This window comes from Pterocles gutturalis, unplaced genomic scaffold (genome assembly GCF_000699245.1).
Source record: "Pterocles gutturalis isolate BGI_N339 unplaced genomic scaffold, ASM69924v1 scaffold11693, whole genome shotgun sequence".
Lineage (NCBI taxonomy): Eukaryota > Metazoa > Chordata > Aves > Pterocliformes > Pteroclidae > Pterocles > Pterocles gutturalis.
The window spans coordinates 12689-29623 of NW_010118136.1; the positions used below are offsets into that span (position 1 = coordinate 12689).

A 16935-nucleotide genomic window follows, 5' to 3' on the forward strand; every position below is an offset into this window, starting at 1 on the left:
CAGCCCCCCACCTCCCCCTGCATCCCTCCCCCCCGCGGTCCCTTGCTGAGGGGTTAGAGAGAAGTTCTACACAGTAACGGGCCTGGTGGCGGTACCCATGGAGGACATTTAGCTGGCACTGCTGCAAGACAAAACATCACCCGCGACATGTTCTGGTGGGAAGGATGGCGTTAACCTGCACGGGGCGGTTGTTGAAGGGGCTCATGTTTATTGTGCTGGGAATTAAGCCCTGTAGAACCAGCTATACATCAGCTCTTTCATTTTTCCAAACCCTTTAAATATAAAATCAAGTATTCCCAAGGTACTAACACCACAGAGAAATAAAACATGGGTACTCTTAGCACATCATAATATCATTTCGGTTGTTCACCTCCAGAAAACAATGAGGCATCCTCACTGACTGGGACACGGCAACACTGTACCTTCTGCTCCAACGGTATCTGAAAAAATGGGCCACCCGCTAGCCATCCAGTCTCCCTGCAATGAGCTACGATGGAGAGCCGAGCTACCACCAGCCGATATAAAATGAAGCTTTTTTTTCACAGGGGTGATGAGTTGACATCTTCATGATTAGCTTTCAGAAACTCACACCCTTCTCCTTGGGAGGGGGAGAGAGGTCTGGAAGCAGAGGTCCCTGGGCTGGGAGATGCCGGTGGCAGTAGCAGCTGGAAGAGCCTGCAGCAGGACGGTGCTGTTTAGGGTGGCAGAGGTTGCCGTCAGAAACCATGAGAACAAGTGGGAAAATTCAGGTTGAATCCCAAGGAACATTTTCTGATGGCAAAAGTGCTTGGAGCAGGGAGCTCTTCCCCGCACTGCTGCAGGGATAATTTCTGAGGACACTGGAAATGGGAAAGACAAGAGTCACAAGTGCTCAAGAAACCCTCTGCGTCCAGCAGGACACTGGAGCTGGACCTCCCACCGCTCCTTCCGATGTCCACAACCCACTTCTCTTGTTTTGCATAATTAATAAACCAGCATGGCAGCGCTGTGTTTTCAAATAAGAGCAGGAACGGTCCATCTTTGCGGTCACCTTGCTGTACTGCAGCGTGCCATGGGACATGGGGGCTGGCCGGGGGCACGCGGGCACTTGTGCTCTTGGGGAGGGCAGGGGGCTGGCAGGGACATGGCACTGGGGCATCTCCCCACCAGCCGGGACCCTTCGAAATGCTCAGTCAGGTGAGGATCCAAGGTTCTGCGGGGCCAGGGTTGCCGTCATTCCCGTTGACGCTGTAACTATTGTCTGTACAGTGCCCAAATCACGTCTCTGTCCTGCTGAGGCCTCACCTTTCTTTTGTACCTTCCCCCTAACGATCTGTGGGTGTTTATAACCGTACCATCCGCCAGCAAAGGCAGAGGCACACACGAGCTAAGGGAACGGCAGACTGTTATCTCTGCAGTCTCCTGTGCCGGCTGCACGGCATTTCTGAGCCGGTGCATGGTCACAGCACCGAGCATCCAGTCTCCCTGCTCCAGTTGGGCAGACCTGTGCCTGGTGGGGTCTCTGGAGCCAGGATCAGCATCAAACATTGATTTTTTTTTTTTTCCCATAAGAATGAACAAGGAATAAGGAATGGCATTACCACTGAAATGTTTGTAGTTGATATATCCAAATGTCTGAGGCTTCAGCAGCATGAAGTGATGCTATGGCACCATTCTATAGGTGACCACCTATGGAAACACCCAGCTTCATAAACACATGTTCACACAGGGAGAGAATGGGAGCGGAGGGAGTGACACGGCCACAGCCCAGCCATCGCCATCAGCCCCCCGGGGCTGGCAGCACAAAGGGCTGCTCCAGCACCGCCGCGGAGATCGATGCCACCCAGCAGCAGCGTTCCCAAGATCAGCCTGGCTCTGGCTGGCTTTATCTCCCTGTACTTGTACAAAAAAAAAAAACATTAAGTGTGTTTCTGTCACTGAACAAAGCAAAGCCTCAAGTGTGCGGATACCATGCACCAGTCTCTGACAATGCTTTCAGGTTGTGATGCATCTCAAACATTTTCTATTTAGACATCTTCAGGCAAATAGAGCAGAGCTGGAACTGCTCAGCTGGCAACTTGCAGCAGCAGCAAGAGAGAGTTTTGTGGGAATCCAGTTGCACAGAGCAGAAACGGACTGTTCTGCTGCTCTGTGCTGGTCTGTGCTGGTCGGGGGAAAGCCCAGAGGAGCAGGACAGCCCAACCAGCCCCAAGAGTCGCAGCAAACCCCTCCAGCCCCCCGATGGAAATCACTGATGGCAGGTGCTGCTGTCAGCACTGCGGAACAAGCGCACCCCAGCCAGGACGCTGTGCCGAAGGCAATGCCAGTTTAGAGGAACCCCCACCAGCAAGAGCCTCTTTCGCTCACAGCGCTGCTGCAAATGGAGAAGAACCGCAGCCAGGGCTGATCTCAGCTGCTAAAGCGCTTCATGTGCCCAAGCCCCCGTGGGCAGAACCCGCTTTGCTCCTTCTGGGAGCTTCCCACACTGATTGCATTGCAACCCCAGACTGGCGAGGCTAACAGCACCCCAGATCCTTCCAGCACCCCAAAGTCAGGTGCTGCAGCAAACCCATGCAGTCCCTCGGGTCGCCTCGGCTGTTTCCTCGCATCCCCACCAGCGCAGGCAGCCAGAGGCACCCTGGGTGGAACAGAGCCATCGGACCCCCCCCCGTACCTGCTTGCGCCCGCGGGGGCGGGGCCCCCCCAAAAAGGGCAGCGTCCCCCCCGTGCTGGCCAGGAGCTGGACCCGCCGGCTGTCCATGGGCAGAGCCAGCTGCTCCCCAGCGGCGCTGAAGCCGGCGAAGCTGGCGGTGTGGTTCTGCTGGACGAGCCGCCGCAGAGCCATGCCAGTGGCCGGGCATTAACGCCGCTTTGGTGAACGCTGCGGCATGGCTGGGGAAACTGAAACACGCTCGCCTCTCCGAGTGATCAAAAAGTGCGAGAGCGGAAAGCCGGCCACGTGACCTGTGGTTTGGGTGCACGTTGCATAAATCTCCTCTAGCAGCTCCCCGGGCACGCGGTATGTGCTGTGCTCACAGGAGAGTTAAGAATGAGGCTTGGCAATTTAAGAAATCTGCTTAATTGTTCCGTTCCTGCACACAAGAGTTCTCACCGCACAGCTTCTCTCTGCAGTAATTTGTCCTTAAAGCACTCCTTGCTTCAGCCTGAGTTCCACTTGTTGATTCCCTCACTTGCTCGGCATCCCTTGCCTTGCTCAAGTTACCTTTTGCCAGGGATGGGAAATTAATGCTGCTTTGGATACCGGTTTTGGTGTGTGACTTCCCAAGCCCACGCAGCCAGGCACCACGCACAGAGCCCACCCGACCGCGCAGCAGGACTGGTTGTGATGCCAGCAGCACCCCATGTGCCCTGCAGACCCCCCCAGCCATCGGCTTTGCACCCCCCCAGCACACCATGCCAGCAGCCGGGGTCTGCCTGGAGCAGGGAGATCCCAGTTGGGATTGCACCCTGGTCTGCACCAGCCAGACTGCGGACTGACCCATGAGGCCAGCGTTTGCTCTAAAATCAAGTTTTACTGGGGGTTCCTCTCTTCCAAGCGATTTTGTCCCAGAAACAAAAAAGTTGGGGAGGATTCATGACACTGGGAATTTGGGGCTGGTTTTGGTTTTTCACTCCAGTTGTCGTAGAACCACAGAACCACAGGATGGGCTGGGTTGGAAGGGACCTTCAAGATCACCAAGTTCCAACCCCCTGCCATCGTGGATGGACAGATGGCTGGACTGGGTTCCCGGTGCTGTGGGAGGAGCAGCCAGTGGCCCTCCCGTGCCATTGCCATCACCGGACTGGTGCTCTGGCAGAGAGGAGAGTGATGGGGACACAGCTCCTCCCCAGTGCAGTGAAGCAGAGAGGGGCTGGGCGAGGAGGAGGAGGAAGAGGAAGATAAACTTACTGTGTCAGAAATGTGATTAAAATCAGCCATGCAAGAAAAAGCAAACAAAAACCTGCTGTGCAAGGAGTTAAATGTCACTGATCTTGTAGCTGAAGTGCCCATCCCATAGTGCTCTGCAGTCCAAACTGGACGGGTTTCCAGCATCAGAGCAGACACAGGTTTCTTCTCTTAAAGGACGCTCATTTTAAAACTCACTCTGCTTCTTTCGCAATCCCTCACTCCAAAGCTGTTCCCTTTCTGCGGGTGGGTGCCCCTGGTGTGTCCCCCCTCCCACTGTCACTTACAGAGCAGAGCCACTATAAAAGGCAAACCAGTTCCGAATTAAACCATCGGGCCAGCTGTACCAGGCTGTTCTGCATGAGTTCAGCAGAGACAAACCCCAACAGCCCCCATCCCCCAGTGCTGGCTGCCCCCCCGGCTCCTGTGCCCCGTGCTGCCTGCGCCCCGCCAGCCTTTGCTCTGGGAGCCGGGTGGCCAAGGCACACGCAGTTCCTTTATTGCAGTGGCCCAGGTTGCCCAGAGAAGCTGTGGATGCCCCATCCCTGGAGGGGTTCAAGGCCAGGCTGGATGAGGCTTTGGGCAACCTGGGCTAGTGGGAGGTGTCCCTGCCCATGGCAATGCTTTGGGATATAACAGTGAGAGGGGTTTTGGTTTTAATCATCATTTCTTTCTTCAGCCAAAGGCTGGGTTAGTGTTTGTATAGATTATTTAGCATAACCAATTTAAAACATGGCCACTGAAATGTTTGTATGAAATGCTGCGTGCCACAGCAGCACAACAGGGGCAATTCTAGACGTCCGTCCTTCGCCTCCGAGAGGGGAATGAGCCCCACAGGGCTGAGGGGTGGCACTGACCCTGCTCACAGCCTGTGTCTCATCTCCTCCGTGGTGCTTGTTCAGAAAAAAAAATGCTTAAAAAGCGATGCATGGCAGGGGGGAAGCTCTCTCCTTCGCCTGAGAAAAGCAACCTGTATCTCGGGGCTGGCATCTGCTCACTCGCTGAAGCCCGCTGAGTAATGCGGGCACTGCTGACTCAAAGCCTCTTCCCCTTTTCCTGCTCACCATCGCCCTGCCGAGCGCCTTTGAAAGCAAACAAAGTGCATTTCAGTTCCTCAGGCAACCCTCTTTTACGTGTCTGAAACCCAGTGACTCATCTCCAAACAAGCTGAGAGAAGAAACAAATAAAATCTCCCATCAAATAGACAACCTGGCCCCAGCTGCCCTGCAATGCCCTGTGGTGCCCCGGCCCCTGGGCAATGCCCCATCCCCTGCACCCACCATGCACCCCTGCACCCGCCCTGCACCCCTGCACCCCTCAGCACACCCCTGCACCCGCCCTGCACCCCATGCCCCTGGTCCTTGATCAGTCCCCATCTCTGCACCCACATTCCCAGAGCTCTCAGCCTCTTTACTGGCATCCCTGTTCCCAAAAGGATCACCAGCGCTGGTGTCCACAGAGGGACTCCCCACCTCTGCACCGCCAGCTTTTCCATTCGACAACTATCTGGTGAGCCCTGCGGTGACTCAGGGTAGGGGTCTGGGTACCCAAATGAGTATCGCCCCGCGCGTGTCCCAGCACAGTGCTGATCCAGCCCCTCTGCTCTGCTTTCTGAATCAAAACACACATTTCTCAGGGAAGCACAGCGCTGATTCTGAAGACGTCTTGGACAACAAGCCTCTTGCTGAGGGTGGAAATTGCTCTGGAAGTTTAGATTCCCAACCTCTGTATGTATAACCTCAGATTCCATGATTTTATATTAGATTGTCAAACAAAAAAGCGTAAGGTAACAATCCCAAGCAATAATCTCGGTGATTGGTAAACCTCCAGCACCTCTCATTTACCTTACTGATGAAATCAGAAAGGTGTTTTATGATGAACCAAATGCAGCTTCAGCTGCACGAGCAGCCATCCAGAAACATGCCCAGTATCTGTACAGGTCAGTTTTAAGCAAAAAACACACCAAGGACTGAATAGCACATTTAAAGAAAATAACCGGTTGGAGGAAAAAAACCTGTCCACCCCCTGCACTTTATCAATGCAGCACAGAGATGTGTGTGCCCGTAGCATACAGCTGAACAGGGATGTATGGGTGTGAACACTTTTCTACCCCACTGCGGTTTGTTCCCTGTTTCCCTGGAAATAGATTTCCACCCAGGGAAGGCAGGAGCTCCTGCCAGGGCAGTGCTGAGTCAGGAATGGGGCTCAGGAGGGTCTGCCCTGGCACCGGGGGCATCTGGAGCTCTGGCAAACGTCCCCAGCACTGGGCAGTGTGAAGCAAATCTGTCAGTGAGCTGATAACCGTCACCTCTGGGGTGCAGAGAGCACCCCTCTGTCCCCTCAGATGCTTTATTGAAAGGCTCAGTGTGAGACAGGGGAACAATGCATGTGTAGGACATATGCCAGGTCTGGAACATGGGCTTGTTAAAGTATTATAAACATATGTGAACACCAATCTATTGCAATGCCTTAAAAAGTCATTTGCAAAGAAAAAAACTTTATGATGCCAGGAAAAATCCCAGCTTCTTTTGGTGTCCTTCACATTTAGCTTCGAGCCCCAGTTCTAGTCGTATGCCAGGTCCTGTATGCATGGACAGCAGCATCTAAGGTAAATTCTTTAACACTAAACTGGCAGAACCTTAAAATACAGCCCCTTGCTTCCAGCCTCCAACCAAAGGCCAGTCCCCAAGCGGTGAAGCAGGGTTCTGACATGGTGCCCCACCATCCAGGCTGCTGTGGCCATGGGATGCCTGGGCAAGGACAAAAGTGCAATTAAATTGATAGCAAATAATTAAAAGGCAAACACTTAATGAAAGATGAAGAGATCCTGCCTCTGCAGTGTAAGAATGCTGCTGACTGCAGGTTGCTTTTTTTTTTTTTTTTTTTTTTTGCTATTTTCTCCTCCTTTTTTTTTTCTTTACAGACTACCTACACACTTCCTGGGCTCTCGTGAACTCACACACCTCCTAAATTCCCACAGCTCATCAGGTCCAGGAAAGAATGAATAAAATGTTTGAAAGAAAACAAGCTGCTACAGCTCTCCAAACCCCACAGCCATTAGCCGAGGGGCTTGTGCCGTTCCCGCAGCTGTGACAAACTGTGCACCGAGCCGGCGGTGCCGGGGCCCTGTGCAGATGTGCACCCCTCTCCTCTGTGCCAGCTCTTTGTACTAATTAATTAGTGAGTATCTATGCACCCTCCTTCAGGCGCTTTGCAAAGTCGCAGAAACCTTTAAGCTCTGGGAGCAGTTTCCTTTCCAAAGCACAGCCCTCCTGTGCCGGTGCTGCGGTACAGCAGTTTCGGTGAATTCAGCGCACGGCGTGACAAACAGGGACAGGAAACAGCACCCACAGAGCAGGGAGGGGACCTGCACCCTTCCGAACAGAAGAGCAGCAGGTCGTGTCTCAGCAAGGCTTTACACTCTAGTCCATGGTTAACCATCGCTGAAACGCACGGCAAACGTGCTCCTGCCTGGAGCAGAGCTGGTGCCCAGCTACCTGCTGCTGAAGGCATCCCTCCTCCACGGCCGGTGCCGGCGGGGTTTCTGGCCGCGCTCCCGATACCGGGGCAGGAGGAACGGGCGAGGAGCCCCCCGCTGCAGGACGCAAGCCTCGGGGACCCAGGCACTGGCTCTTCTACTGCGCGGCCAGGGCTGTACCGGTGACTCCAGGGGGCTCCGTGGAGCTGGTTCCCCCAAATACAAGCAGCCGGAGAATCAGCCCTTCCTCTTCAGACCCAGCTCCCCCCGAGCAGTTTCTCGGGAGCACCTCTCACCATTAGCATTAGAACTGCCTTCAAATGGCCAGTTACGGAAAAGTGAGAGCAGGCTTACCACCCCCTGCCAGAAGGGACAAGCTCATCGTGCGGTGGTGTTTTTAAGAAAGAAATAAAAGCCCAGAGTACCCTTCAACAGCCATGAAGTCTCGATGCTGTGTGGTAGTAGCGCGGTGCCTTACATGTGAACAAAGCCTGCCGTAAAGCCCTAGGTTACAGCTCTGGGAGGGGGATCTCAAGCAAGCAAAGACTTCAGAACTGAAGTCCTCCATGTGAGTGAGTCTCACTCGAATTTACACCACTGGAACCCAAAAAGTCCGAAGGGGAGGACCCGGGAACTTCGGTGTGAATGGGAGCTGCACACCAGGAGGAGCCCGTGCAGGGCAGAGCTCAGGCCCCACCCCGCAGCCCCCTCCCGTCCCAGCACGGGGGCCGGCAGCGGGCGCGATGCTGCTGTGGCTCCGCTGGACACGGCTCGCTCCCCGTCTGGCAGCGCATGGGTCGGAGCAGCAATGGGAGGCTGAGCAAAATGAACATTAAAAAAAAAACAAAAAATAGTTTTTAACTTCATGGGAACACAATGACAGTGTGTGCTTTATTTATTAAAATTGACACATCTTTCCAAAAGTATACCGGTATGTAAAATATGCATACAAAATACAACATTTAAACAAATTATTTACATCCAGGGGCAGCTGCAAGACCGAGCAATAACCTTAGCAATAGTTTTAAAAATAACCTGCTGCAGTGCACACTAATTAGGTATTTCACAATATGAGCGTTGAGTTTTAGCAATGTGCTGCTATACGAAGCTCTAAAATATTACAGCACGGCCAGATAGAATATTAATGCTTCTTTAAAAACCAGACAGCTCAGAGACTGATCTGTGGACTGACAAAACACTGCACATTCCTCTTTGGGGACTGAAAACCACAGCAGATTTATAGTCAAACGTAATAGCTACATTCAAAATACATTGAGTCTATTTATGCCAAAAATACATTCAGAGCCTTTGGTTACAACTTATTGCACGTTTCTTACTTTCTGTAGAAATGTATCGTACCTTTTAATGCTTTTCCCCCATACATTCAGAAATTGTGCTGCCCATCACAGCTGGACACGGATGTCTCTCCCCAAGACACGGTTCTCCATAGCCAGGAGAAGGGCAAACCCTCCTTCCCGTGAGTCAGGATGTGCTGGGACCGAGGGCAGCCAGCGCCCGTCGGCATCACAAGAGATCCAGGCAGTCAGGGACCGCAAGAAGATCTTGCTCTGCTCGATGCTAGGACCTGTTGTGGGGACTAAACAGGTTTCTGAACAAATTTATTTATAATTCCTGAATCTATTGCCTTAAAAAGTGGCATAATTATTAAAATATTACAGGATTCATTGTAGGGTTACACGAGGGAATGATCGTGGTTAAGTGCAAATGGCTATAAAACCAGCAAAGTGCAAAAGAGATTACAGTTTGAATTTCTCAAGGGGTATTTGGTGGAAGCAGTTGAGGAAACAAAAAAAAAAAAATCAGGTGCTAAAGAAAATGTTAATTAACTTTCATTTTCAGTTCATATTCCATGCATTAGGTTTTACATTGTTATTAAAAGTGAACTTAAAAAAAAAAAATCAGTAATTCCCCCAAACTAGAATCATCAATTACAAAAGGCTGAATGTGGTGACTGATCTTGAGCATCCTCGAGATCAAGAATTTCTATGAGACTCAGAACTTGTGCTTTAAATGAAGATTAGCAGGAACACCAGTAACCTCTCAAGAAACCTAGGCCTCCTTCAAACCGCAAAGAAGTGTCTCAGTACAACTTCTGGCTTTAAATTTGAACAGGATAAATCTACACCGAGGGAAAAGGCTACTAATTTTGGGGTTTGTTTTAAAAGGAGGGTACAGTTTACAAACACGCTAAAGCCCCACACATCAGCCACCTGGCTCAGCTGTTTAACTCTAGTTTGCTAAAAGTACATTTACCTCTCAGCAACTAAACAAACAAAAGAAAAAGGAAAACCAACACAAAACCACTGAGCTAAGGGTCAAGCTGGGCAAACAGACCCTAACGCCTCATGACATGAGATATGCGCAGGAAATGATGAAATGATCTGAAGTATTCCCAGGGCTGGAGCTGTGACTGAGTGGTGCGGCCAAGGCAGAGCAGTGCCCACCGCGGAGCATCCTCCTGTGCAGAGCATCCTCCCATGCACACCCCCAGCCTGGCCCAGCACGGTCACCTCCTGTGCCAGAGTGGATCAACAATTTTCAGAGGCTCCAGGAGGAAACCGAACAAGCACAGACAAAAAAATCCGCCACTGCTAAGACTGACCAAACAGGTGGGAGAAAGCAAGTGGCATTTACAACTAAAAAAACATTACTGCTGGTGGTTACACTGGTGTCCAGGATTAAACTAAAAACCACGACGGAGCAGCTCTACCCCAGGGTGGAGGAGCCACCGAGGAACGCAGCCCTGTGCCGCTGAGCTCCCGCCCAGCGCCAACCAGTGTGAACATCCACGGTGCAATGGAAACCCACATGCCGTGGCATGAGACCTCTGCAACCGGCGCACAAGCATCGCCAAGGCAGGGACCACGTTTATTCCAGGCGCACAGACCCCACCTGGGTCCCCAGAGCTGGGGAGGGCGTCAGGGAACACCCCAGCGCCGGATCTGCAGCCCGGAGCACGCAGCACCGTCCCCGACGGCTGCTTCACCACCCTGCTACGCAGTAAACCCTGCCCAAAACGTCTCCTAGCTCTGCCCCGAGGGCGGGTCACCAAAATCCCTGATGCCAAGAAGCACATTTTTTTAATTTCACAGCACGGCTCCTGACCCGGAGGAGCTGCTGCACAGACACCAAATTCCTCCACCACGCAAGCCCGTCACAGGGCGCCGACTCCCCAGAACAGCTATCAGACGGACTGCAAGGGTGTATTGTAGATTCTCTCCAAGGATACTGTAGGTTAAAAGTGCATAGGAGTGAATTTGAAATGGAAGAAAAATCCCTAGAGAGCATCCTGATCGCTCTCCCCGTGAAGTGCAAAGAATGCCTCCATCTCAGGCAAAAAAATTCACGTGTTTTAAGAGCGGTACAAGAGACACTAATGGTGTCCCTGGTCACCTTGCATTTCGTACACCAGCTGAGCAAGTTTTCTATAATGAAAGCTTTGACACCTTCTCCTTGTTGTTAATTGTCCTGCAGCGCTGCTTTTAACGCCTCTTTTGACACACTACCCCGGTTGTTCACAAACATTTGATGCTTTTTTCTCAGAACAAGAGCTAACTGGGTCCCCAAGCCCAGGAGCTCTGGAAAGGTGGATCATTTCCCTTTGGGCACCTTCCTGCATGCTAGAGCAATTATGAAAAGTTCACCTCACCTGCCCAGTTTAAATGCTTTTGAAGAAACTGGCCTAAATCAGCATACTATGTAGGATTACTTTTACTCCACCACCATTGATTTCAGACACCTTATTCTGCAAATTCAGTAAGAGTTGATTTCAATGGATAAAACACTTCCTCTTGCCAGTAAAAAAAAAAAAAAAAAAAAAAAATACAGTCTTGATTGTTCCCTTTTAACATAAGGATTTTTTTCAAGTCACCTCCTACATGAACAAATGCTGGATCTCATGTTTGCACATCTTTTGACGCTCAAGTCAGGATCACACTTCGGATTGCACGGTTGCAACAACTACCCCTCAAACAGCTTGGAGTCCGCATCTGCGGAGCTCCCGGGGGCAGTTTATGCACTCGGAGCACACAGCAATTAAATCTATACGATGACTTTGATTGCACCTCAGAAAGCATCCCGGGAAAAAAATCTACTAGCAATCTGGTAGAAATCTTCCCCACCCTTCAGCTAACAGACCATAAAACGGGCAAAGCCTCAGGATATGTAACACAGGCAGGATGACTCACAGCTAAGCAAACAGGTAAATTGCATTAAAGCCTGTTTATGGGGCAATTTACATCCCTAAAGAGTCCATAATGTCCTGCAGTGTGTGTGCCACTGACCACCCTGCTCAGTAAAAGTTTAACCCACTCCTCCCCGTCAGAGCCCCAAGTAAAGAGGTTTCAGCGGACAGAGGGATGGTAAATTCCGTAACGAGCTACCAGCGTCCTGGCGCGGAGCTGCACGTGCTACACCAAATTTTTGCAAAGATGGAAACAGCTATGGGCGTAGTTTGCATGGACCGCTTGGATCTAGAAACATTTAAAGAATCACATCACTATGAAATGTATCATTTAGGCTGTTAAAAATATCAGAATATTATATTGAAACGTGTGGACCAGAGGGTGGGGCAGAATCCACAAAACGCCAGGACATCAGTGAATTTTGCAAAAGCACCCTGCTTTTTACAGCTTGCCGTGTTATGGAAATGGGATTAGAGATGTCAGCGCTTTTCACCAACCCGCTGCTATTGCAGAAACCCACATGAAACCTCTGAACGGGCTGTCCTGGCTTTGCGCAAGGACATCAGCACTTTACATTTCCATTTTACCCAGTCCCAGGCCGTGACAGACAGCAGCACACTGTGATCCCGTCCAGAGTGCAGGTACATTTGACACATAACGTGCCAAAAGCTGGGGTGGCAGAAAGCACATTACCCTCCCGAGGTCAGGGGCACGGCAGGAGCGGGTCCCCGCTGTGTGGGTGTCCCCACATCCTCTGACACCGCGAGGTGAGCTGCGCAGGACGGCGCTGCAACAGGAAACCAACCTTTCTGCCAGCTTTCAACTGTTCCGCAAGAATTAATTTTGTTTAAGCTTCCCTCTAAAATATCAAAAGGCACTAAAAAAATGTTACCAGTGACAGACTGGCAAGATGATGTTTGGAAATATATACTTTCTCATTTTAGGTGGAATTTCTCCCATTCCATCCCTATGGTATCTATTGGAAAAGCATTGCCTCTATTATTTTTCCTGCTAACTGTTACAAAGAAAAATTGTCCCTTGATCAATATGTTCAATGAACAGATGAACAGAATAAAAAAATTCCAAATCCTAACTACAGTATTGTATATGAAATGAAGAAAATAAAAGTTAATAAAAAACTGACTAGATGCTTTTGTTCACAATATAGATGCTTAGTGGAACTGTCATCTTTTTTTATTCGCTTCAGTAATTATAAATATACTATCTAAAAATGCATTTTACTGACAGCCCCTTTTCAGATTCTTGCACAAAAAAAATATGTAAAAAGCTTGATGAAATTTGTTTTGCTTGGTTTGAGGATAAAACGTGTGGTTTCTCTTGCAAACAGGCTTTAACCCACACCTGCGATGTCCAACACCTTTGGGGTTTGACGAGGATAAACAGCACAATAGCGAAAGCTATTTTTACACTGTCGTGGTGGTTTAAGCTCCCTTCTGCAATTAGCCTAGTGTCTCATTTACTTTAGAAAACCAAAGCAAGCCATTGACTTGCTGTACAAACATGAACTGTGAGCCAAAGCTGCCCCTTCCAGTGGCCAAATACAAAGCTGGATGTCAGTGCTCTGGGCACTTGAATACTGAACCACGCCACGTGAGGTAGACCGAAAATAACAATAATATCACATGTGAGAAGATGAACAGCAGAATTCGCTCCCTCCTCTTCCTGCCACGAGCCCCGTCAGGCTTTGGAGTCCTCCTGCACGCAGAGCTGCGACACCGTCTTCTTGACGCGCAGGGCGGTGAGGCGCGCGGCGCCGCTGGCGTGCCAGCACTCCCGCATGATCCTGCCCATCACTCGCAGCGCCTGCGAAGCGGCGGTTAAAACAGCAGGTCAAGGAGAACACCCTCACCGCCCGCTTTTAGGTTTTTGAAGCGCAATACTAGGAGATAAAATACAGCTCTCTGAACAGGTAATACACCGGCAACGCCTGAGAGTCAGACCCTTATTCCAGAGAGCAGCGCTCGGGGCAGAGGCAGTGGTTCTGAACTGATCTGGGAGCTGAAAAAGAGCCAAGCACCTGAAACAGCTTTAAATTCAGGACGTGGAGCTCCCTTTGTCCCACAGATGAATTCTATCTTAAATAAGTTTTGTAATAAACTGGAAAACTGCTTTTACCTCACAGCTTTGCCACTGGTTTGGGATATTCGGCCGGAGCTTCTGCTCACAAACCACCCTCCTCATATCCTCTATCGAGGGGTCAGAAGGCACAACGTCGTAGTAAGGCAACTGGTACTCCTCCGTGATTCCTAGGAGAGATTCCATGTGTAGGTAACACAAAGCCCAAAGCAGCGGCTCCAGAATAAACTCAAGCGGTTGGTTTCCACAGGCAAGGAGAGAGAACAGGGGAGCCTTGGGGCCACCTTGAGCCGCTGCTCCCCAGCAGACCCCATGGACACATACTGCCACGATGACTGAGAGTGAGGGGCAGGGATGTAAATCATTGCTGATGTTTTATTTAGGATAGAAGCGGTCTGGATTGCAAACCGAGCAGGGCAGGAGCCTCACCTCCCACGCAGCACCGCCGGGCTATCTCCCAGTACACCAGCCCCAGCGAGTACATGTCTGCGCGCTTGAAGGACTCGAAGATGCTCGTGTTCATCACGTCGTCAAGGATCTCAGGAGCCATATACCTGTAAAGCACACCAAGGGCAGTGTGCTAGAGGAGTTGTACAACAGACCGCGGCTGCGCAGCTGCGTGCCAGGGCCAGGGACCAGCTGGGAAAAGGGAACCGGTGTCACCGACGGAGGAAAGGGACGAGAGGGCTGAGAAATGCCACCCTGCAGGGGACCGGCTGGCAGCCCGCCCTCACCCACCTCCTGGTGCCCACCCGCGGGTTCTGGGGAATGTCGATGGTGTTCAGCACCGAGTCGTGCTTCACCGCCAGGCCCAGGTCCGCGATGGCGCAGCTTTCGTTCCTCTTCACGAGGATGTTCTTAGATTTCAGATCTCGGTGCGCGATCGCCGGCTTGCCTGTTCCCAGGGAAAGAAAGCGCCATCAGTTTTGATAACAACAGTACAAATTCTAACACAGCAAGCAAGGACGCTAACCCAGTTTTATTCAACTTTGTTACTACACCCTGTAAAAAAAAAAAACATTGACACCTATTTTGTACCAAACAAAGCTCTGATAAATGCCATCAAATTAAAAAAAAAAAAAAAACAAACAAGCTTGAGGGCAGTTTTGTTCCAACATCTGTATTTCAGGAATAAAACACAAAGACAGAAACTAAGTTCACCCTCTGCTTATACCATACCACTTATGCCAATACCATTTCTCGTGGTATAACAGTCTGTAAAACCTTTACCTCACCGCATCGCCCATAAACATTTTGGTAACTACCACCGAAGCTCCTTAAAAGCCTGGCAGGACAACTGGGAGGAGCAGCCCTTGCCTTGCGTGCCGACGATCTCCATGTGGAGGTGTGCCAGGCCACTGGCCGCCGACAGCGCCAGCCGCACCATGCCCTCCACCGTCACCGTGCCCCGGTTCAGGTAGTCGAACAGCGACCCTTGCTCATGGTACTCTGAGACCAGCCACAGCTGCGTCCACGTCCCGTTATCTGCCCGGAGGAAGCAAGATTATTCAGCTTTATTAAAAAATTAGCTGGAAAAGCCTTCCCCGTTCTGTGGCCGGCTCACAAATGAACGAGTTTGCCGGCCACCCTCTCGGGAAGGAGCTTGGGAGAGCGGCGAGGTTCAGTGTGCTGTTTCCCATGGGAGCAGAGCATCCTGAGACCAAAAGCCATCCCAAGACCAACACCCAGGATTTCGCACACAGCTCACCCTTGTTATCGGCAGCGATAAAGCCCAGGATGTTCTCATGCCTCAGCATAACCGTCTGATAAATTTCTGCCTCCCGGAACCAGGACCGTTCATCTCTGGAGAAGAAGATTTTCACAGCGACGTCTTCCCCGCACCATTTTCCACGCCAGACTTCGCCAAACCGGCCTTTCCCAACGATTTCCTGCAGGACGATAGTCCTGGCGATTGTTCTTTGGACAAGCAGAGGTAAGCCTGGATGAAACAGAGGAGACGGATATTTGTGACATAGTTCACCCATGATTTTAAATCCCAAAGCCAGATTTTCCAGTGCATTGTACTCATGACTTTGCTGTCAAAAAGCACCAAGCAAAAACCCTTTTCCGATCAAAATCCCTCCAAACCACCCGCCAGCCCCGGCTCTGCCACCGCCACCACCACCACCCTGCCCAAACTCCCTCTCCTGCCCTCCTGCTGCTCTCACGACACGGGCACATTTTCCAGCAAAGCCAGGAGACCCGTATGGTGCAGGCACCTTTCTTTCCCCAAACTCTACCTCCCTAACCCCAAAAAAAAAAAAAAAAAAAAATTTAAAAAAGCAGGCCAGAACTCATTAATTTGGTTTGATACGGACTATAGTGTGTTTCACAGTCAATTAATTAATTGATCTGTTCTGGCTGAAATTTTCAACAAGAAAATAAATTATCATAGCAGTTTTGTTTTGTATTGCTGGCCACAAAACCCTGCCTCATTTGACTTGAGACTATTTTTCACTTATGAATAAAATTAAGCTTGATTTACATATTTTCCAGGTAAATAAAAATCCTAGTTACAGAAATCTGGGCCATAATGCCAGCCTGACGAGCTGGAATTTTTGAATTCCCATTTTCCCATTTCTTTGATATAACAAGTTCTCATCAGCGATGGGGGCATCGTAGCAGACAGGATAGCAGAAATATGTGAAATATTATAAAGGCTGTCATTTTGCTCAAAACAAGAATTTGAAGTAACGTTATTTTGGTACCATGAAAGAATTTCTGGAGTGGCATCCCAACCCACCCAGCTGAATGTAGTTCCTGTTATTGCCAGCCAGCAATGCGTCATGTCACACATGAAACGGACTTCTGAATCAACGCATTCAACTCTTCCATTCGAACAAAGGCTCGAACTTGAATCACGGAATCATGGAGTCATGGAACAGTTTGAGTTGGAAGGGACCATGGAGGTCATCTAGTCCAACCCCCCTCCATGAGCAGGGACATCTTCCCCTAGATCAGGTTGCCCAGACCCCCATCCAACCTGACCCTGGATGTTTCCAGGGACGGAGCACCTACCCCCTCCCTGAGCAACCTGTGTTGGTGTTTCACCACCCTAAACTTGTGTAATTCATCAGAAAAAGAGCCAACGAAGCCCCACTGCTGCTGTAAGGGGTGGCCGGGCACGCCGGTCCCTGCATCAGCACAAAACCTCCTGTGACACAGACCCCGTCACCAGCACAGGGGCCACCCAGCTGCCAGCCCCACCTACCGGAGCCGGAGCCCGAGGTGGTCATGTCATAGATGAGATCCTTCAGCGTCTTGCCAGC

At 50.6% G+C, this 16935-nt stretch overlaps 2 protein-coding genes across 2 annotated transcripts in view; both read right to left on the reverse strand.

Annotated features, from left to right (window-relative positions):
* CYTIP (cytohesin 1 interacting protein) overlaps positions 1 to 2824 on the reverse strand; it is a 9373-nt gene extending 6549 nt beyond the window's left edge. Inside the window, exon 1 of the mRNA XM_010076085.1 lies at positions 2654 to 2824. Within this exon, the coding sequence (XP_010074387.1) occupies positions 2654 to 2824 (171 nt within the window). The remainder of the gene's footprint in view (positions 1 to 2653) is intronic.
* Positions 2825 to 13267: 10443 nt separating this feature from the next.
* Positions 13268 to 16932, reverse strand: ACVR1C (activin A receptor, type IC; the record flags this gene model as incomplete). The annotated part of the gene is made up of 7 exons (XM_010076086.1): positions 13268 to 13393; positions 13706 to 13836; positions 14096 to 14220; positions 14405 to 14561; positions 14984 to 15151; positions 15375 to 15605; positions 16878 to 16932. Coding segments are annotated over 7 exons (993 nt in total), but the record flags the coding sequence as incomplete, so codon positions are not given.
* Positions 16933 to 16935: the final 3 nt, after the last annotated feature.